Source organism: Mandrillus leucophaeus, unplaced genomic scaffold (assembly GCF_000951045.1).
Source record: "Mandrillus leucophaeus isolate KB7577 unplaced genomic scaffold, Mleu.le_1.0 Scaffold401, whole genome shotgun sequence".
Classification (NCBI taxonomy): domain Eukaryota; kingdom Metazoa; phylum Chordata; class Mammalia; order Primates; family Cercopithecidae; genus Mandrillus; species Mandrillus leucophaeus.
The window spans coordinates 1,650,853-1,669,695 of record NW_012104266.1 but is presented as its reverse complement, the minus strand read 5'-3'; the positions used below and the strand labels follow the sequence as shown (position 1 = coordinate 1,669,695).

The following is an 18,843-nucleotide window of genomic DNA, read 5'->3' as shown; positions in this document are numbered from 1 at the left end:
TGCTGGAGAGGATGTGGAGAAATAGGAACACTTTTACACTGTTGGTGGGACTGTAAGCCAGTTCAACCATTGTGGAAGACAGTGTGGCGATTCCTCAAGGATCTAGAACTAGAAATACCATTTGACCCAGTCATCCCATTACTGGGGATATACTCAAAGGATTATAGATCATGCTACTATAAAGACACATGCACACATATGTTTATTGTGGCACAATTCACAATAGCAGACTTGGAACCAACTCAAACGTCCATCAATGATAGACTTGATTAAGAAAATGTGGCACATATACACCATGGAATCCCTATGCAGACATAAAAAAGGATGAGTTCACGTCCCTTGCAGGGACACGGATGAAGCTGGAAATCATCATTCTGAGCAAACTATCACAAGGACAGAAAACCAAACACCACATGTTCTCACTCATAGGTGGGAATTGATCAATAAGAGCACTTGGACACAGGGTGGGGAACATCACACACCGGGGCCTGTCGTGGGGTGGGGGGTTGGGGGAGGGACAGCATTAGGAGAAATACCTAATGTAAATGACGAGTTAATGGGTGCAGCAAACCAACATGGCACATGTATACATATGAACAAATCTGCACGCTGTGCACATATACCCTAGAAAAAAAAATACAAAATTATAGCTAGATAGAAATTAGTGTTCTATAGCACCATAGAATGACTATAGTTAATAATAAAACAATATATAGTTTCAAATAGCTAGAAGGATATTGCACATTCTCAACACAAAGAAGCGATAAACATTTGAGACAGTGGATGTGCTAATTACCTTGATCTGATAACTATGAATTATATGTATGGAAATATAATTATGTGCCCTCAAGAATATGTACAATCGCTATTAATTTAAAAAATTTTTAAACTGTATATTGAATCCTTAAGATGCTAAATTTACTTATATAACAAAAAAATTTCTTATGCTAATGTTTTTCAAAAATCATAGCTTTTATGACTTTATATAAATATATCTAAAATAATAATTGTATGATTTTTGTAGTTTAATAAAATTTGCACCGAATTCCAAAAAAAATAAAAAAATCAAATCACAATAGAAGAACAGCTAAAATTTTTTAAAGTGTTAATAGTGAATGCTGCAGAGAAACTGGATCACGTACATTGCTGGTGGGAATGTAAAATGGTACAGACACTCCAACAAGTATGGCACAATCTTTTTGTAGTTCATAAGCTTATAATGACATAAGTGTGATGACATTGGGTTTTCACGCTCATGTGTGAGATGTGCCTCCCTCAAGCCTTATTACAATGCCAGTACATTTTTTTTCCACATCTGATGTGGAAAAAAAAATGAAACAGTGCAGTTTCTTGTAAAACTAAACATATACCATTCTATTCTTGGGCATTTATCCCAGAGAAATGAAAAATTAAACTCATCCAAAACCCTGTCTATGATTGCTCACAGCAGCTTTACTCATAATGGCAAAATAGTGAAAATCTGAATGTCCTTCAATGAGTAAATGTTTGAACAAACTCTGGTACAACCACACAATGGGACACTCAACAGTTTAAAAAATGAACTACTGATACAACAATTTAGATGGACTTCAAGGGAATTATGCTTTGTGAAAAAAAGTCAATCTCAAATTGTTACATACATATTATACTATTCCATTTATATAACATGCTCAAATGTCAAAACTATAGAGATGGAGAACAGATAAGTGGAACAGGAACAGTGGTGGGTGCGGTGGTGGGCGTGTGTGTGGGGGGGGTGCAGATACAAAGAACAGGGAGTTCCTTTATGGTAACAGTTCTAAGTCTTAATTGTGGTGGTGGTTACAGGAACATACATACGGCATGAAATTGCACACAGATATGCACAAATAGATTTTTTAAATGGTGAAAACTAAGTTTTGTAATTTATTTAACAGTAATGTACCAATATAAATTTCCTGGTCTTGATATTGAAGTACAGCTATGTAAGATATTGCCATTGAAGGAAGCTGAGTAAGAAGCCCACAGGACTCTGTACTATTTCTTGCAACTTCCTGAATCTATAATTACCTCAAAATAAAAAGGATCAGAATATATTCATGAGCAAAAAAGAGCAAATTACAGAATAAAACAAAAACTTGAAAAACCTACATGTATTTTTCTTTTTTACTGCTCCTGCAGAGCAGGGCTACCCTATAGGCAGTGTGCTGAGAGTGGCGTAATAAGTAAACACATTTTGTGTAAGCATAGAAAAAAGTACCTAAGACTATATATCAAGCTGTTATCTCTGGGGAAATGAAAATATGGGAGACAGGAGTGGGAGGGCAGGCAGAAGCTTTAACTTTTAATTTTATATATTTCTAGATTATTTGATCTTTTTATAAGAGGTTTTGCTTGTTTTTTAAAAGGTCTACCCGACAGGAATGTAGATGTTAGGTTAGAAGGAGATAAATATAAAGGCTGGGACATTCACCAGGTGACTAGGCAAAATATAATGCAAACTTTAGTGACATACTGGATGTTGGAACTTACTCAAAGTAAAGAATCAAAAACAAGAGGTTCCTAGATGTAGCTACTGGGTAATGTTAATGTCCCATTAAACCCAGATTGGAAATTGTAAATGAGTGATTCAAGTAAAGGAGGAGAGAGGGAGAAAGTTGGAATAAAGAAGGATAGGAGGAAACAATAATACACTCAGCTTGAGGTATGTTTTAAGTTCCACTGAAACATCCAAGAGGAAATGTTTGGCAAGTGGCTTTGTCTACAATAGAGTCATCAGGAAAGAGGTGATAACTGAAGTTACAGGAGTGGGCAGAACATTCAGCAAAGGAGATTACAAAGGAATAGTTTAAGAGGTGGGAGGAAAATAAGGGCTGACTTTTTTATTTTTGGAGTCTCGTTCTGTCACCCAGGCTGGAGTGCAGTGTCATGATCTTGGCTCACTGCAACCTCTGCCTCCCAGGTTCAAGTGATTCTCCTGCCTCAGCCTCCCGAGAATGCTGACTGCATTCTTATACTGTGTGACACCACGCCTGGCTAATTTTTTTGTATTTTTAGTGAAGACAGGTTTCACCATGTTGGCCAGGCTAGTCTCGAACTCCTGACCTCACGTGATCCACGCGCCTCGGCCTCCCCTAGCCAGAGCTAAAAATTGTCATGGAAGCCAATCACAATACAGTTGTGAGGAAAGAATGGTCAATTATGTCAAATACTAGGGTGAGGTCAAGATAAGCACAGAAAAGTGCCCACTATATCTGACAATTATGTGGTCCTGTTTACTTGGGAGACTGGACAGGGTGGAAGCCAGCTTAAAGCTAAGTGAGGCATTACTGGCAGACAAAGAAAATAGTGAGAGATGTTACATATTCATAAAAGAAGTCTGGCTGTCATAAAAAGGAATGAAAGTCTGATACATGCTACAACATGGATGAACCTTGAAAATATGGTAAGTAAAACAAACCAGACACAAAAGGAAGAATATTGTATATAATGTATGATTTGCTTATATGACATACCTAGAATAGGCAATTGCATAGAGAGAGAAACTAGAATAGAGATTACCAGGAGCAAGGAAGAAGGGGAGTTACCATGTAAGGGGTACAGAGTTTCTGTTTGGAATAATAAAAAAGTTCTGTAAATACATAGTGGTAATGGTTGCACTACACTGTGAATGAACTTAATGCCACTGATTTTTACACTTAAAAATAGTTAAAATGACAGCTGGGCACGGTGGCTCATGCCTGTAATCCCAGCACTTTGGGAGGCTGAGGCAGGTGGATCACCTGAGGTCAGAAATGGGAGACTAACCTGGCCAACATGGTGAACCCCCGTCTCTACTAAAAATAAAAAAATTACCCGGGCGTGGTGGTGTACACCTGTAATCCCAGCTACTCTGGAGGCTGAGGCAGGAGAAACGCTTGAACCCAGGAAGCAGAGGTTGCAGTGAGCCAAGATCGCACCACTGCACTCCAGCCTAGGAAACAGAATGAGACTCAGTCTCAAAAAAATAAAAATAGTTTAAATGACAAATTTTTATATTATCTATATTTTACCATAATAAAAAAGTCTGTATGGAAAGAGAAAGAGACAAGATGGCAGCAAGAGACTCAAGCAGGATTTGGGGAAGTTTTTCTTCTCTTCAATGACGTGAAGGACTTAACCTTCATATGGAAATATTTCTTTTTTTTTTTTTGGAGACAGAGTCTCACTCTGTCGCCCAGGCTGGAGTGCAGTGGCATGATCTCAGCTCCAGGCCCAGCTAATTTTTGTATTTTTAGTAGAGATGGGGTTTCACCATGTTGGCCAGGCTGGTCTTTAACTCCTGGCCTCAAATGATCCGCCTGTCTCGGCCTCCCAAAGTGCTGGGATTACTGTTGTGAGCCACCAAGCCTGGTCAGAGATACTTATATCTTGGGTCCCAATCACTGATGGAAAAAAAAGACCCTTATTATTTGTTAGTGGCCAGACTTACAGAGTAGTACCCTCATAGCACAGACTTAGAAACTAGTATTATGGAAACGCTTTAAGTATTACATTTAACCTATGAACAATACTGAATCAACTACTCATATTCTTCAAACTGAAACCTTTAGACTTAATAACCAGTTAGGAAAAAAAGAGCACAAGCACAATGGCAGCAAAGCTTTTAAATTTTATATAGAATATTGACAATGAAGAATAAACAAAATAAAAACTTTTAAATTACCTAGGAATAAACTCAACAATGAGAAATTCAAAAGCAACAAAAACTATAAAATGTATAGGAATAAATTAAAAGATGCCTAGAAACTATATGAAGAAAACTAGAAGCCATTATTGGGGGACATAAAAGAAAATGTGAGTAAATGAAGAAATATAAACTCCCAGGTGGAAAAATGGAGAATTATAAAGATACACAGTTTCTCCAAATTCATCCATAAATTAAATAAGGTCTCATTCATGTTTATTCATTCGACGACAAGGTAGAATCTAACAAAAATGACCTTAGAGTTTATTTAGGATAATCAAGCAAGCACAGTCAAGGAATTTAAAATTATAAAGCCTTTGTGATAAAACAATTATATTATCTGGTGATAATAGCACCAGACTAGACAAACAGATCAATGAAGCAGAATAGAAAGCTCTCAAATAGGTTTGAGAATATATAAGAGCCGGGCGAGGTGGCTCACGCCTGTAATCCCAGCACTTTGGGAGGCTGAAGCGGGCGGATCACGAGGTCGGGAGATCGAGACCATCCTGGCTAACATGGTGAAACCCCGTCTGTACTAAAAATACAAAAAAATTAGCTGGGCGTGGTGGCGGGCACCTGTAGTCCCAGCTACTCTGGAGGCTGAGGTGGGAGAATGGCATGAACCCGGGAGGCGGAGCTTGCGGTGAGCCAAGATCGTGCCACTGCACTCCAGCCTGGGGGACAGAGCGAGACTCTGTCTCAAAAAAAAAAAAAAAAAAAAGTAAGAATTTAGTATAGTATAAAAGTAGCATTTTGGCCAGGTGCATTGGCTTATGCCTGTAATCCTAGCACTTTAGGAGGCTGAGGCAGGTGGACCATTTGAGCCCAGGAGTCTGAGATCAGCCTGGGCAACATGGTGAAACCACATCTCTACAAAAAATACAAAAAGTAGGCCAGGCCAGGTGGCTCATGCCTGTAATCCCAGCACTTTGGGAGGCCGAGACGGGCGGATCACGAGGTCAGGAGATCGAGACCATCCTGGCTAACACGGTGAAACCCCGTCTCTACTAAAAATACAAAAAATTAGTCAGGCATGGCGGCGGGCGCCTGTAGTCCCAGCTACTCAGGAGGCTGAGGCAGGAGAATGGCGTGAACCTGGGAGGCGGAGCTTGTAGTGAGCGGAGATCAGGCCACTGCACTCCAGCCTGGGCGACAGAGTGAGACGCCGTCTCAAAAAAAAAAAAAAAAAAAAAACAAAAACTAAACAAAAAACAGAAATTAGCCAGGCTTGGTGATGTATGCCTGTAGTCCCAGCTACTTGGGAGGCTAAGGTGGTAGGATAGCTTGAGCCCAGGAGGTGGAGGCTGTAATGACCCATGATCACACTACTGCACTCCAGTCTGGGCAACAGAGCAAGACCTTATTTCAAAAAAAAAAAAATGCAGGTAGCATTTCAATTAGTAGAAAAGGTTAGACTGTTCCATAAAAGGGACTTGGACACTTTGGCTAGTCATTTGGGAAAGAAAGAAAGTTAAATATTTACCTTCTACTTAAGATTTTATTCTAAAAAGTAGACAAACATTTAAATATTTAAAATACTGTACATATTAGAAGAAAATATGGTTTGCTATCTTGGGGGTAGGGAAGATCTTTTGAAGGGTTATAATACCAAAGACAGGAATCATATAGGAAAGACTGATAAATACAAATGTATGCATATGAAGTTTCTGTATGTCAGAAATACCATAAAACTAAACATTAAAAGACTTTCTGGGCATGATAGAATGCTATTGGATTAGTCCTCCTACTATAAACAGAAAACTAGAAAAAAACAAATGAAACAACTGCTTTCAGACACTGAGCAACTAGTAGTGTAAGATTCTGTGATCCCTGTAAGAAGGGAAGGGAAATGAAGTGAGCCCTAGAATTGTCCCTGGCTTTCTGCTGAAGGCAAGCCAATTATCGCAGTCTTCCTGAGCTGTGGAGACATATTAGAGTCTGAGGAGGTTAAGACAGCTGGAAATTGCAAGGCACAACTGGAGAAGAGGGTGCTCCACAAGATCTGCAAGGGCTCCCTTTAGTCTTTGGCTGAATAACTACTAAGCTACACAGGCATAGGATGAGACCCCAGAATGTCAGGCAAAGGTCCTATAACCTGAACAACTATCAGAGCCCACAAAAGATTGGGAGATACTCAAAAGTTGGGCACAGGGGGAGATTTCTCAGTTTTTCTTTGTAAATTTATATCTAGATTGTGGGGTCCAACTGAGCATTCTAAAACTTTGGGCTCTCAGGTTTCATGACACAAGTTCTACCTATGTCCATCCTAAAGATGGTTTCTTACTGGAGTTGATTTTGGTTTTAAGAGCACTAGAGGAGAAACTTGCTATGAAATCTTTGGGAAAGGGGAATCTCATCATGACTAGCTCAGCATCACCTATTGGTTCAGACCACGCAGCTCATTTCAAATGAGATCAGGCACATTTAGGATGGTATAGCCACAGACTATGCAGCTCATTTCAAATTTAACTAAACATTAAGTAGTAAGGCCTCTGCCAATTTTGTTAAGTCCGGCAAAAAGTTTGGGTTGTATTTTTGAGAAGGGACTTATCTGTATGACTCTCTCTTTCAACTGTTGTGGTACTTTGGGGACTGCTGTAAATAACTCCAACCACTTAAAGTTGTGGACTTCCCTGTATTAATGTTCTTTTCAAATGCTATTTAAACATGAACAGAGGTTCTGAAATTGATCTAGTACTTACGTGGCAGCTGGCGTACAGTCCACTGTCATCACTTAAGGACAAGACCAATTCCTCTGATACATGCTGCCTATGTCCAGATGTGTTTTATATGGAGTGTTACTTATCTTTTAGTTTTTGCCTAATGACCCTAATCTTAGTGCTAAGTATTCTGGCTATACACAATATAGTTCACGGGCTAAATATGTGACTAACAAAGTCAAGGAAGTCAGTGTAAAATGTTAGAGAAATATGCTCATATGCAGTATATTATCAGTGAAGGATCTGAATATAAAGAGTCAAAATAATGTTAATTAGAGATACCATTCTACTAATTTAGATTAACTTTAATACTAACAATAAAATTTTACAAAATAAAAATTTTAACGTAGAGAATAAAGTCCACATGGACTTTGTTACTATTTATATTTTTTGTTTTTTGAGACAGGGTCTCACTCTGTCAACCAAGCTGGAGTGCAGTGGCACAATCATGGCTCACTGCAGCCTTGAACTCCTGGGCTCAGCAACAGGCACACACCACCATGCCCAGGTAATTTTTAAAATTTTTTAAGAGACAGGGTCTCTTGCCAGGGCTGATCTTGAACTTCTGGCCTCAAGAGATTCTCCTGCCTTGGCCTCCCAAAGCATTAGGATTACAGGAGTGAGTTGCTGCATCCAGCCTGGACTTTGTTACTATTAATTAAAAAAAGAGGCAGGATCATATTTGGCTGAACCAACAAAGTTTTAAACAGAAATATTTCGTGTGTATCACCTGATAGTGGGAAATATTTCATGTGCCTTTAACTCCTCAATGTCTTTATGGTGTCTTTCTAGATGTCATCATTTCATATCACATGGCACCACTAACCCTTATAGCCCTATTCAGAAGTTTCCTATTCCACTGGTTAAGAAGGGGGAAAGTCAGCCTTCTAGGCTGTCCACTGCTACTACCTAGACATTATTTACTTCTTCTTGGGGATAAAAAAAAATCTCTCCTACTCTAAGGCCTGTTTTTCACTACGCCAGAGGTTGAAGACTTGGAGCCAAATTTGGCCTGCAGATAGATGTTTTTATTTGGCCAACGGAGTAAAGAAACATTTAAACTATTTGCAAATACGTAAAAATTTAAGAAATGTCACATAAAAAAACTCAGATTTTCAGCTTCTCTTGAAAAATTAAGACATCTAGCAACACAGGATACTCATTTCCTTAGGACAACAATCAGATGAAGGACGTGCTGCTTTAGATGGAATATGCATGCACTCTTCTAGTTTAGCACAATCCCACCTGGCCCACCTTAGTCATTTACATTATTTGCCTGGCCCCTGCAGGACACCTGAGTTTGAAATCTGTGTTCTTCACCTTTAGTCACCATTATTAACTGATTCTCATTCACAAAAACTTATGCACCTGGCACAATCATTCTCTCGGCTCCAAATCTCTCCCATCATAGTGAGTTACTTTATTGTTCACATGTACAACCTATCCAAATCCCTGCAAATCTTTGTGCCAATAGTTTGCACCTTTGCTCCAGCCAAACACATCCATGGCTACCAAACACATCCATGGCTATACCCAGAATGCTATCTAGTGAAAACTGCTTCACCTCTGGAACTTTCAACTCCAAATATTCAACTTTCTTACCACAGCCTTGTGTCTGTCCAGTTTTTTCATTCTCTTTCTCTTACTTCAAGAAAATTGCCAGGCCCATTAGTTTCTATCTCTCAACATATTAAGCCTCTCCTGGCATTACTTTAATGTATAATCAGCCCCATGTTTTAAAAACTAAGGTAATGCAGAAGAATATACCAAAGTAAGCTATGGGTTCATTGTTGTATAGCTTCCTGAATCAGCAATTTTACTTGAAGATTGAAGAGGGGATGTGAAGTAATTTGGTAAGAAATTTAAAGCAAGTTAAAGTACAGATAAGCCTAAAGGAAAATTTGCATAAGTTTTTAAGATAAAACACAAATTGCCAAATAAATTGCAAGCTTTTGTGAAGCTGCTCTGAGATATTCCCCCAAACTGGAGACTATACGGTCACAATCCTCTGCAATAAAGCGTCCTTTATTGGTTTGAGATGCCCGAACTTCAATAATTTTTTTTTCTTTTGCTAATACCCTCACAATTCCCAATCTTTCCAGCACATCCACAAAACAAAATCTCAATCCTGAATCAATTTTATCATCTGCCTTCTCAGTTTCCTAACTTGATCTGATGAGCACTGACAAAAATTACAGAACTGTTCCAAATGATACTGCTCAAAAAAAAAAGTCTCCATCTTCAGCTGGACCCTGAAAAGCTGCTCAACAGCATTCTTCTGAAATGTCCCTAATCAGCTCCTTTTCCAATTTCCCATAAAAATAATTCTTGTTGATATTTTTCTTCAAATTCCTTCTCGTACTTTAATCTCAGCAAAAAATACCGTTTCCTACTTTACAGAGAACTAAGATGTTACTTAGGCGGAAACTTTCTCAATGTCTATCTTCCCACTTTCATAGGCATTTCATGTCCTTTTCTTCTCTTTGACCTATACAAAGGTCTCCTCTGTCCAACTGCCTTCATCCCCTCAACATATTGTCTACTTCCTTCTTCCCTTCACAGGCAACTCTCAATCTCCACTTTCTTGCTTCCCATTCATTCATAACTCCTGCGGTCTGGCTTTTTATTCTACCACTTCAGTGAAATAACTCTTCTAATAACCATCCTCTTTGGTCTTCTCTGTAGCACTTGACCTGTTGGTAATTTTCCCTCTTTGAAATTCTCTTCTCTTAGTTTGCAGTATATTATTCTCTCTTAGTTTTTCTTCTTTCATTCTGGCCACTCCTTCATATTCACTTTTTTTAATTTTTTTATTTTTTTTGAGACAGAGTCTTGCTCTGTGGCCAGGCTGAAGTGCAGGGGTGCAATCTCGGCTCACTGCAACCTCCGCCTCCCGGGTCCAAGTGATTCTCCTGCCTCAGCCTCCCGTTGGGACAACTGGCACATGCCACCACGCCCAGCTTATTTTTTGTGTTTTTAGTAGAGACAGGGTTTTGCTATGCTGGCCAGGATGGTCTCGATCTCTTGACCTCATGATCCACTCGCCTCGGCCTCCCAAAGTGCTGGGATTACAGGCATGAGCCACCATGCCGGGCCTCACCTATTATCTTAAATATTGGAATTTGTCAGGTCTATTCTTATCCCACATCCTCTCTTAAACTAAACAGTGATTCTTATCTTTTTTGGGATCACACACAACTTTGATAATCTGATAAAATCTATGGTCTTTCTACTCAGTAAAATAATCATATTTTACATACAACATCAGAGGGTTCAAGGAATGTACCCTACTCCCTATTTGAGCTCATCTACTTATATTTTTATATGCTGATAATCTGAAAAATAACCATATTTATAGTATAAACTCTCTTCTGAGGCCAAGTGCAAAAGTTCACACCTATAATCCCAAATAGCTAAGACTTCAGGCACTCACCACTACACCTAGCTAAACTTTTATTTGTAAGTGTTTTATACAGACAAGGAAGGTCTTGCTATGTGTGCCCAGGCTGGTCTCAAACTCCTGGCCTCAAGCAATCCTCCCACCTCCGCCTACCAAAGTGTTGAGATTACAGGCATGAGCCACCATGCCTGGTTCCAAGCTGCATTTTAATTGTCTCTTTCTGCCAACTGGATTGTGAATTACTTGAGGACAGTGACTGTCTCTCCTATCAGTAGATTAACCAGCTAGCACAGAGCCTGGCATATGTTATTCAATCAACTCATGTACTGAGCAAAACTCCATGCACCAAGGAAGCTTACCACGGTCTATAGCTACCCATTTCCCTAAGCTCCATCTAAGGGCCTGGGACATAGGTGAATTTTCACATTCTAGGAAAAAGCAGTGACGGCTCAGAGCCCAAAGTAATATCCATTTGATTTTTATTCTCACTTCATTTTTCTGTGCCTTCCGAGATTTCAAAAGTAAGCATATATTACTTTTTCATCATTAAAGGCTAATAGCAATCTTTATACAACATACACACTAAAATATATGCTTGCTTTGAAAAAAAAAAAAAAAAAAGACTGGCCAGGAGTGTGGCTCACACCTGTAATCCCAGCACTTTGGGAGGCTGAGGCAGATGGATCACCTGAGGTCAGGAGTTCAAGACAAGCCTGGCCAACATAGTGAAACCCCATTTCTACTAAAAATACAAAAATTAGCTGAGCGTGGTGGTAGGCACCTGTAATCCCAGCTACTCAGGAGGCTGAGGCAGGAAAATTGCTCGAACCTGGGAGAGGTGGAGGTTGCAGTGAGCCAAGATCGCGCCACTGTACTCCAGCCTGGGCGACAAGAGTGAAACTCCATCTCAAAAAAATAAAAATAAAAAGACTAAGTCACTCAATTGATTCTGCGATCACTGCTCAAGGCTGCTTTATGCACATAAATTTTAATAATGCTGGCTAGGAGTGTTGGCTCATGCCTGTAATCCCAGCATTTTGCGAAGCCGAGGTGGGAGGATTGCTTGAGCTCAGCCTGGGCAAAACAGCAAAACCCTGTCTCTACTAAAAAAAGAGCCTGGCGCAGTGGCGTGTGCCTGGTTCAGTGAACTATGATCACATCACAGCATCCAGCCTGGTTAGGAGAGCAAGATCCTGTCTCAAAAAAAATTTTTTTAATAATGCTAAGTAATGTCAGATGGATAGAAGATGGATGGATTCATGGAAAGAAAATAAAGAGAAATACCCACCATTATACTTAACACTGTTGGCCAGAATAAGGTTTACATCATCTAGAAAGCTCTCCCGACTCTGATACTTGTGCTTCGAGATGTTCTGTGATGAAAAGAATCAGGCACTCAGATACACACACACAGTCACTTGATTACAAAAAGGCATTTAGATCAAATCAGTCACTCACCTTACGTATGGTCTCTAAATCCATTGGATTGACAATCACTTTGTAATAATCTGGAACAAATTTCTTATTAACTGGGTGATGAAACGGCCAAGACTAGTAAATAGAAAGCATAAGAAATTAAATGGAAATCACTCTTCATACCAGAATTTCACCACCTTTGTTGGGTTACAAATATTCCTATAAAAAGCTATGGACTCTTTCCCTAGAAAAACACATAATCATACAAAACTTCTGTATATAATGTAAGGGGTTCACAGATTCCTTTAAGGATTTCTATGCCATGATAGGGTAAAAACACTTGCTCTATAGTCATAATTAAAATTTCTTATTCCCTAGTCCCATCCGGAAGTTTTATAGCATTACACACGTAGAACACATTCCTATAGTGCAAAAGGAAACTGTTGAGAATTCCTAGGGAGGATCACCATAACAATATAAAAACGAAATAAAAGACAACCAACGGTGTCTATTTATCAAAGTATCATTTGCTTAGAAGTACCTTTAAATCAAAAGCCTCACATTCACTAGCACCCTCTCTCTATAGAGCTACTCAGGAGCATTCATATACTGAATGTCAGCAACAGGAAGCAAAAACCTCCCTACATCCAAAGATTCCTGGTCTCTTTGACTTCAATGATAATGTACTCTTTAAAAAAAAGATAATGTACCCATACAGCAAAAAGGTCAATATTTAAAATCACGTACCAGTCACAACTGACATACCCACTTAGACTCTCCAAAATACACACACGTACACCCTATACATTTTTCCTTTCCCCTGCATGATCCTCACAATATTTAGCACAGAGACAGCTTACATCTGGAACTGCCATCATTTTCTGGGTGACTATGTTGTCCAGAATGAAAGAAAAGGCCACTTGGTCATCATCATCCAGCAAGGGGTTGATAGCTTTCTCTAAGCGAGCTAATTTGTCTTCTTTCTGAAATTAAAGCAAAGCCAAGACAGAAGTTTCCCTAAGGTGTGATCACCACAGAAAAATTAAGGATAATTTGCTGGGCGTGGTGGCTCATGCCTGTAATCCCAGCACTCTGGGAGGCTGAGGCGAGTGGATCACAAGGTCAAGAGATCGAGACCATCCTGACTAACACGGTTAAACCCCATCTCTATTAAAAATACAAAAAAAACTAGCCAGGCATGTTGGCAGGCGCCTGTAGTCCCAGCTACTCGGGAGGCTGAGGCAGAAGAATGGCATGAATCTGGGAGGTGGAGCCTGCAGTGAGCCAAGATCGTACCACTGCACTCCAGGCTGGGTGACAGAGCGAGGCTCCATCTCAAAAAAAAAAAATTAAGGATAATTTAAGGTTCAGCTAGCTATCTATGACCCTTGCCCCAGAAAGTGTAACTTTGAATTGTCTACGGAATGACAAAAAGTCAAGATAAATGATATTCCAGGCTGGGCACAGTGGCTCACACCTGTAATCCCAGCAATCTGGGAGGCCGAGCAGGTGGATCACATGAGGCCAGGAGCTTGAGACCAGCCTGGTCAACATGGCAAAACCCCATCTCTAGTAAGAATTAAAAAAAAAAAAAAATTGGCTGGGCGTGGTGGCACACGCCTGTGGTCCCAGCTACTCAGGAGGCCAAGGCACAAGAATCACTTGAACCCAGGAGGCAGAGGTTGCAGGGAGCCAAGATCATCCCACTGCACTCCAGCCCGGGTGACAGAACGAGACCCTCTCTCAAAAAAAAAAAAAACAACAAAAAAAAACCAGATATTCCAGTAAAACGGTCAAAATGGATACGTCAACAACTTCTTTAGGTACTCTACATTCTATTCTTCTGGTTCACCAAAATTTATACTTCCCTGAGTGTCAACATCATAGCTGCCACACACACAAAAAAAACATCTTTAGCAATTTAGGCTTTAAGATCATGCTCTCTGTTTTTGGTATAAAACTACTGCTGAACAACACTAAACATTATTACTGATTAGTGACTTTTGTATAATGGGACGTAACCCAATAAATTTATTTTAGACTCTAGTAGGAGAAAGTTTGTATTCCTATTGCTCCAAATCCTCATCAACACTTAGTATTGTCAGTCTTTTTAATTTTAGCCTTTCCAGTGGGTATGTAGTGACATCGTGGTTTAAAATTGCATCTCCTCAATAATCCGTCCAGTTGAGAATCTTTCCATGTTTACTGGCTAGCTATCCTCTTTTGTGAAATGTCTACTTCATACTTACACTTTTGTAGGTTTATAAAGTACCATTAAATGTTTTTGGTAAGAAGAGGGAATATAGATAGATTATCATTTAAAAATTAAAATTTCTAGCACTTGCTGCTTGGTTGGTTAAAAATACAAAGAAGAAAAAATTAAAATTCCTCCTTCCTAAAACATTGACTAGTCTCTCAGCTACAGCTGACTTCCTGGAAACTCACTTTCCTTTGCCCTTTCTAATGAGTTATGGGCCCAGTTTTTCCATCTACAAAAGGGACTGGCCTATGAGTTCTAAAGTCCCTTCCAGCCTTCACATATACTAAATATCTGCTACTCCCACATATATTTTTCCTTCTGTTAAATTCCCTACTTCCTAAACACTGATAAACCCCCCTCCTTCAAATTCCACTGCCTTTCTCTCACTCTGTCTTACCTCTTTGAGTTTTTCATCACAGAGATCCAGCATGGATTGAGAGATCTGAGTCAATGAGTGTTTTGGCCCTGTAGAGGAACAGTAAGAGATGAAACCATTAAAAATGGAAGGCAAAATCTGCCAACACTTCTTTATCCTCTTAATGCACTTGCTTAAGAACCTAATATGTGTCAGGCACCAGGCTAACTGATGGGTTAGACAAATATACCAGACTTATATCCATTTTTCAGTGCCTAAAACATAGCAGGTACACAATATGAATGAATAAACTAATTTTAACTCTTTCCTTAATTTGTGTATATCTACACACGTTAGTACTACTGCTGCCTTTAATACCTTGAACATAATACTATGGAAGGGGAGCAATAATTTAAGAATGCCTGAAGAGTGAGCAGGCGGCAGGGGCTGCGGATGGCGGGGGCTGTGGATGGTCGGGGCCCCAGGCCAGGGCGGCGGTGCCATCTTGTGCCCAGGGCCGGTGGGGAGGCTGGGGAGGGGACCCCGGGGGGCGCAGGGGACTACGGGAATGGCCTGGAGTCTGAGGAACTGGAGCCTGAGGAGCTGCTGCTGGACCCCAAGCCAGAGCCCAAGCCCGAAGAGGAGCCGCCCCAGCCCGACACCCCCACTCCTGCGGGAGCTCCGGGCCCTGGGCCTGGTTCGGGAGCCCCTGGCAGCCAAGAGGAGGAGGAGGAGGAGGAGGAGCCGGGACTGGTCGAGGGTGACCCGGGGTACGGCGCCATTGAGGACCGGGAACTGGAAACTATCAAAACTTGAGTCAGGGAGATGGAAGAAGAAGCTGAGAAGTTAAAGGAGCTACAGAACAGAGGTAGAGAAGCAGATGAATACGAGTCCACCTCTAGGCAATGCTGGCCCAGTGATCATGTCATTGAAGAGAAGATGGAAGCTGATGCCCGTTCCATCTATGTTGGCAATGTGGACTATGGTGCAACAGCAGAAGAGCTGGAAGCTCACTTTCATGGCTGTGATTCAGTCAACCGTGTCACCATACTCTGTGACAAATTTAGTGGCCATCCCAAAGGGTTTGCATATACAGAGTTCTCAGACAAAGAATCAGTGAGGACTTCCTTGGTCTCAGATGAGTCCCTATTTAGAGGAAGGCAAATCAAGGTGATCCCAAAACGAACCAACAGACCAGGAATCAGCACAACAGACCGGGGTTTCCCATAAGCCCGCTACCGCGCCCAGACCACCAACTATAACAGTTACCTCTCTCGATTCTACAGTGGTTTTAACAGCAGGCCCCAGGGTCACGTCTACAGGGGCCGGGCTAGAGCAACATCATGGTATTCCCCTTACTAAAAAAGTATTAGGAGAAGAGAGAAGAAAAAAAGAGGAAAGGAGGGGGAAAAAAAGAACAAAAAAAAAAAAACAGAAGATGACCCTGATGGGAAAAAAAACATTTTTTAAAAAAAAGATATACTGCGGAAGGGGGGAAAATCCCATAACTAACAGCTGAGGAGGGACCTGCTTTGGGGAGTAGGGGAAGGCCCAGGGAGTAGGGCAGGAGGCTGCTTATTCACTCTGGGGATTCGCCATGGACACGTCTCAACTGCGTAAGCTGCTCCCCATGTTTCCCTGCACCATTTCACCCCCTTGGGTGCTGCTCAAGGGTAGGTGAGTGTGGGTGGTAGGAGGTTTTGTTTTTTTTTTTTTTTTACCCAGGGCTCTGGAAGGACACCAAACTGTTCTGCTTGTTACCTTCCCTCCATCTTCTCCTCACCTTTCACAGTCCCGTCCTGCCTGCTCCTGTCCAGTCAAGTCTACCACCCACCCCAGCCCTCTTCTCCGGCTCCCTGCCCCTCCAGATTGCCTGGTGATCTATTTTGTTTCCTTTTGTGCTTCTTTTTCTGTTTTGAGTGTCTTTCTTTGCAGGTTTCTGTAGCCGCAAGATCTCCATTCAGCTCCCAGTGGTTCCAGTGTAAATTCCCCTTCCCCCTGGGGAAATGCACTACCTTGTTTTGGGAGGTTTAGGAGTGTTTTGTTTTTCAGTTATTTTTTTTTCCCTTTGCCTTTTTCCCCTTTTATTTGGAGGGAATGAGAAGTGGGAACAGGGAGGTGAAAAGTGTATTTTGGTTTTTTTAGCTCATTTCCAGGGGTGGGAATTTTTTTAAAAATATGTGTCATGAATAAAGTTGTTTTTGAAAACGAAAAAAAAAAAAAAAAAAAGAATGCCTAAAGAAACCGATGGGTAACTTGTAATTTTCCCACACTTAGCATATACAATTTGTGATTGCAATTTTTGTTTGTAGAATTTATGGTTTGTGATGTTCTAATAACATTGGGTTAATCCAAAGCCTCTGTTAAAAAATAATCTCTGGGCTGGGCGCGGTGGCTCAGGCCTGTAATCCCAGCACTTTGGGAGGCCCAAGCAGGGCCTGAGGTTGGGAGCTCAAGGCCAGCCTGACCAACATAGAGAAACCCCGTCTCTACTAAAAATACAAAATTAGCCAGGTACGGTGGCGGGCGCCTGTAATCCCAGCTGCTCGGGAGGCTGAGGCAGGAGAATTGCTTGAACCCAGGAGGTAGAGGTTGCGTGAGTCAAGATTGTGCCATTGCACTCCAGCCTGGGCAACAACAGTGAAACTCCGCCTCAAAAAAAAAAAAAAAAAAATACACGAATCTCCACACTGATCCCTATCAGAAGCTTCAGAAAATCCTTGAACTATCTGACCTATCTCCTACACTCCCTGCTTATGAATGCCCTAATTTAAGCTCATCATAAAGAAGCTAAAATATTTTCATTTAGCTAGTAACTCCAATTACTTGTTTTACATATCCTTTGCTAGATTGTATTCCTCTGTCTATCCTTTTGTTAGTGCTCCCCAGAGCCTAAATGTCAGTTCTCTTTTCACTTACTGTTTAATTCAGCATTCACTTGTTTATTCATTTAATAAATGTTTAATGACTATGTACAATGTGTTCAATGATGGGAATATAAGGAAAAATAAGACAGACTTCCTGCCTATGAGACTTACTGGTTTAGGCCAGGCACAGCGGCTCATGCCTGTAATCCCAACACTCTGTGAGACTGAGGCAGGAGGATTGTTTCAGCCTAGGAGTTTGAGACCAGCCTGGGCAACATAGCAAGACCTCACCTCTACAAAAAAAAAAAAAAAAATCAAAAATTAGCTGGCCGTGATGGCATGCACCTGTAGTCCCAGCTACTTGGTAGGCTGAGAAAGGAGGATTGCTTCTGCCCAGGAGGTCAAGGCTGCAGTAAGCCAAGGCTGTGCCACCGCACTGCAGCCTAGGTGACAGAGTGAGATCTCATCTCAAAAAATAGAACAAAAAAATAAAATAAAGATAGTTGCTGGTCTAGTCAAAGAAATGACTTGAAAATAAATTATTGCAAGACAGAGTATAAATGCTTTAAGTATTTATGGATGAAATGATACAAAAGCTGAAAATATATACTAGATTGACCATATGCTAACAAAGTGTTGAACTGAGTGAATAGCACTAAAGTTTATTTCCTCTTTTATTTCTGAATGTGTCTACCAATTTCCGTAATAATTTTTAAAAAATAGAGTATTCGTATAAATAGAGAAATATATTGGTTGCCATAAATTATGGAGGAGCTACATATGAGATACAGATGCTCCTTGACTTATGATAGGGTTACATCCCAATAAACACATAATCAGTGGAAAACATCATAAATGCATTTACTGCAGACAGCACAACACAGTATGCTATAAGCTGTTTTACAACAATTGAATCTGCTTACTGGGGCCGGGGGTGGTGGCTCACACCTACAATCCCAGCACTTTGGGATGCTGAGGTGGACAGATTGCTTGAGCCCAGGAATTTGAATGTGACGAAACCCTATCTCTACAAGAAAAAAAAAATACAAAAATTAGCTGGGCACACTGAAGCACACCTGTGGTCCCAGCTACTTGGGAGGCTGAGGTGAGAGAATCA

The 18,843-nt window shown here is 40.6% G+C and overlaps 1 protein-coding gene and 1 pseudogene across 2 annotated transcripts in view; one reads left to right on the top strand and one right to left on the bottom strand.

The window, feature by feature from the left end:
• The window catches only part of TAF1 (TAF1 RNA polymerase II, TATA box binding protein (TBP)-associated factor, 250kDa), a 125,815-nt gene that overhangs the window by 23,996 nt on the left and 82,976 nt on the right, over positions 1 to 18,843 (bottom strand). The window contains exons 30-33 of the mRNA XM_011992078.1: positions 14,902 to 14,969; positions 13,105 to 13,227; positions 12,287 to 12,379; positions 12,117 to 12,201 (exon numbers count right to left, since the gene is read on the bottom strand). Of these exons, the coding sequence (XP_011847468.1) occupies positions 12,117 to 12,201; positions 12,287 to 12,379; positions 13,105 to 13,227; positions 14,902 to 14,969 (369 nt within the window). The remainder of the gene's footprint in view (positions 1 to 12,116; positions 12,202 to 12,286; positions 12,380 to 13,104; positions 13,228 to 14,901; positions 14,970 to 18,843) is intronic.
• Positions 15,303 to 16,221, top strand: LOC105548167 (annotated as a pseudogene). Its single transcript, XR_001007347.1, has one exon. The product of XR_001007347.1 is annotated as a polyadenylate-binding protein 2 pseudogene (transcript).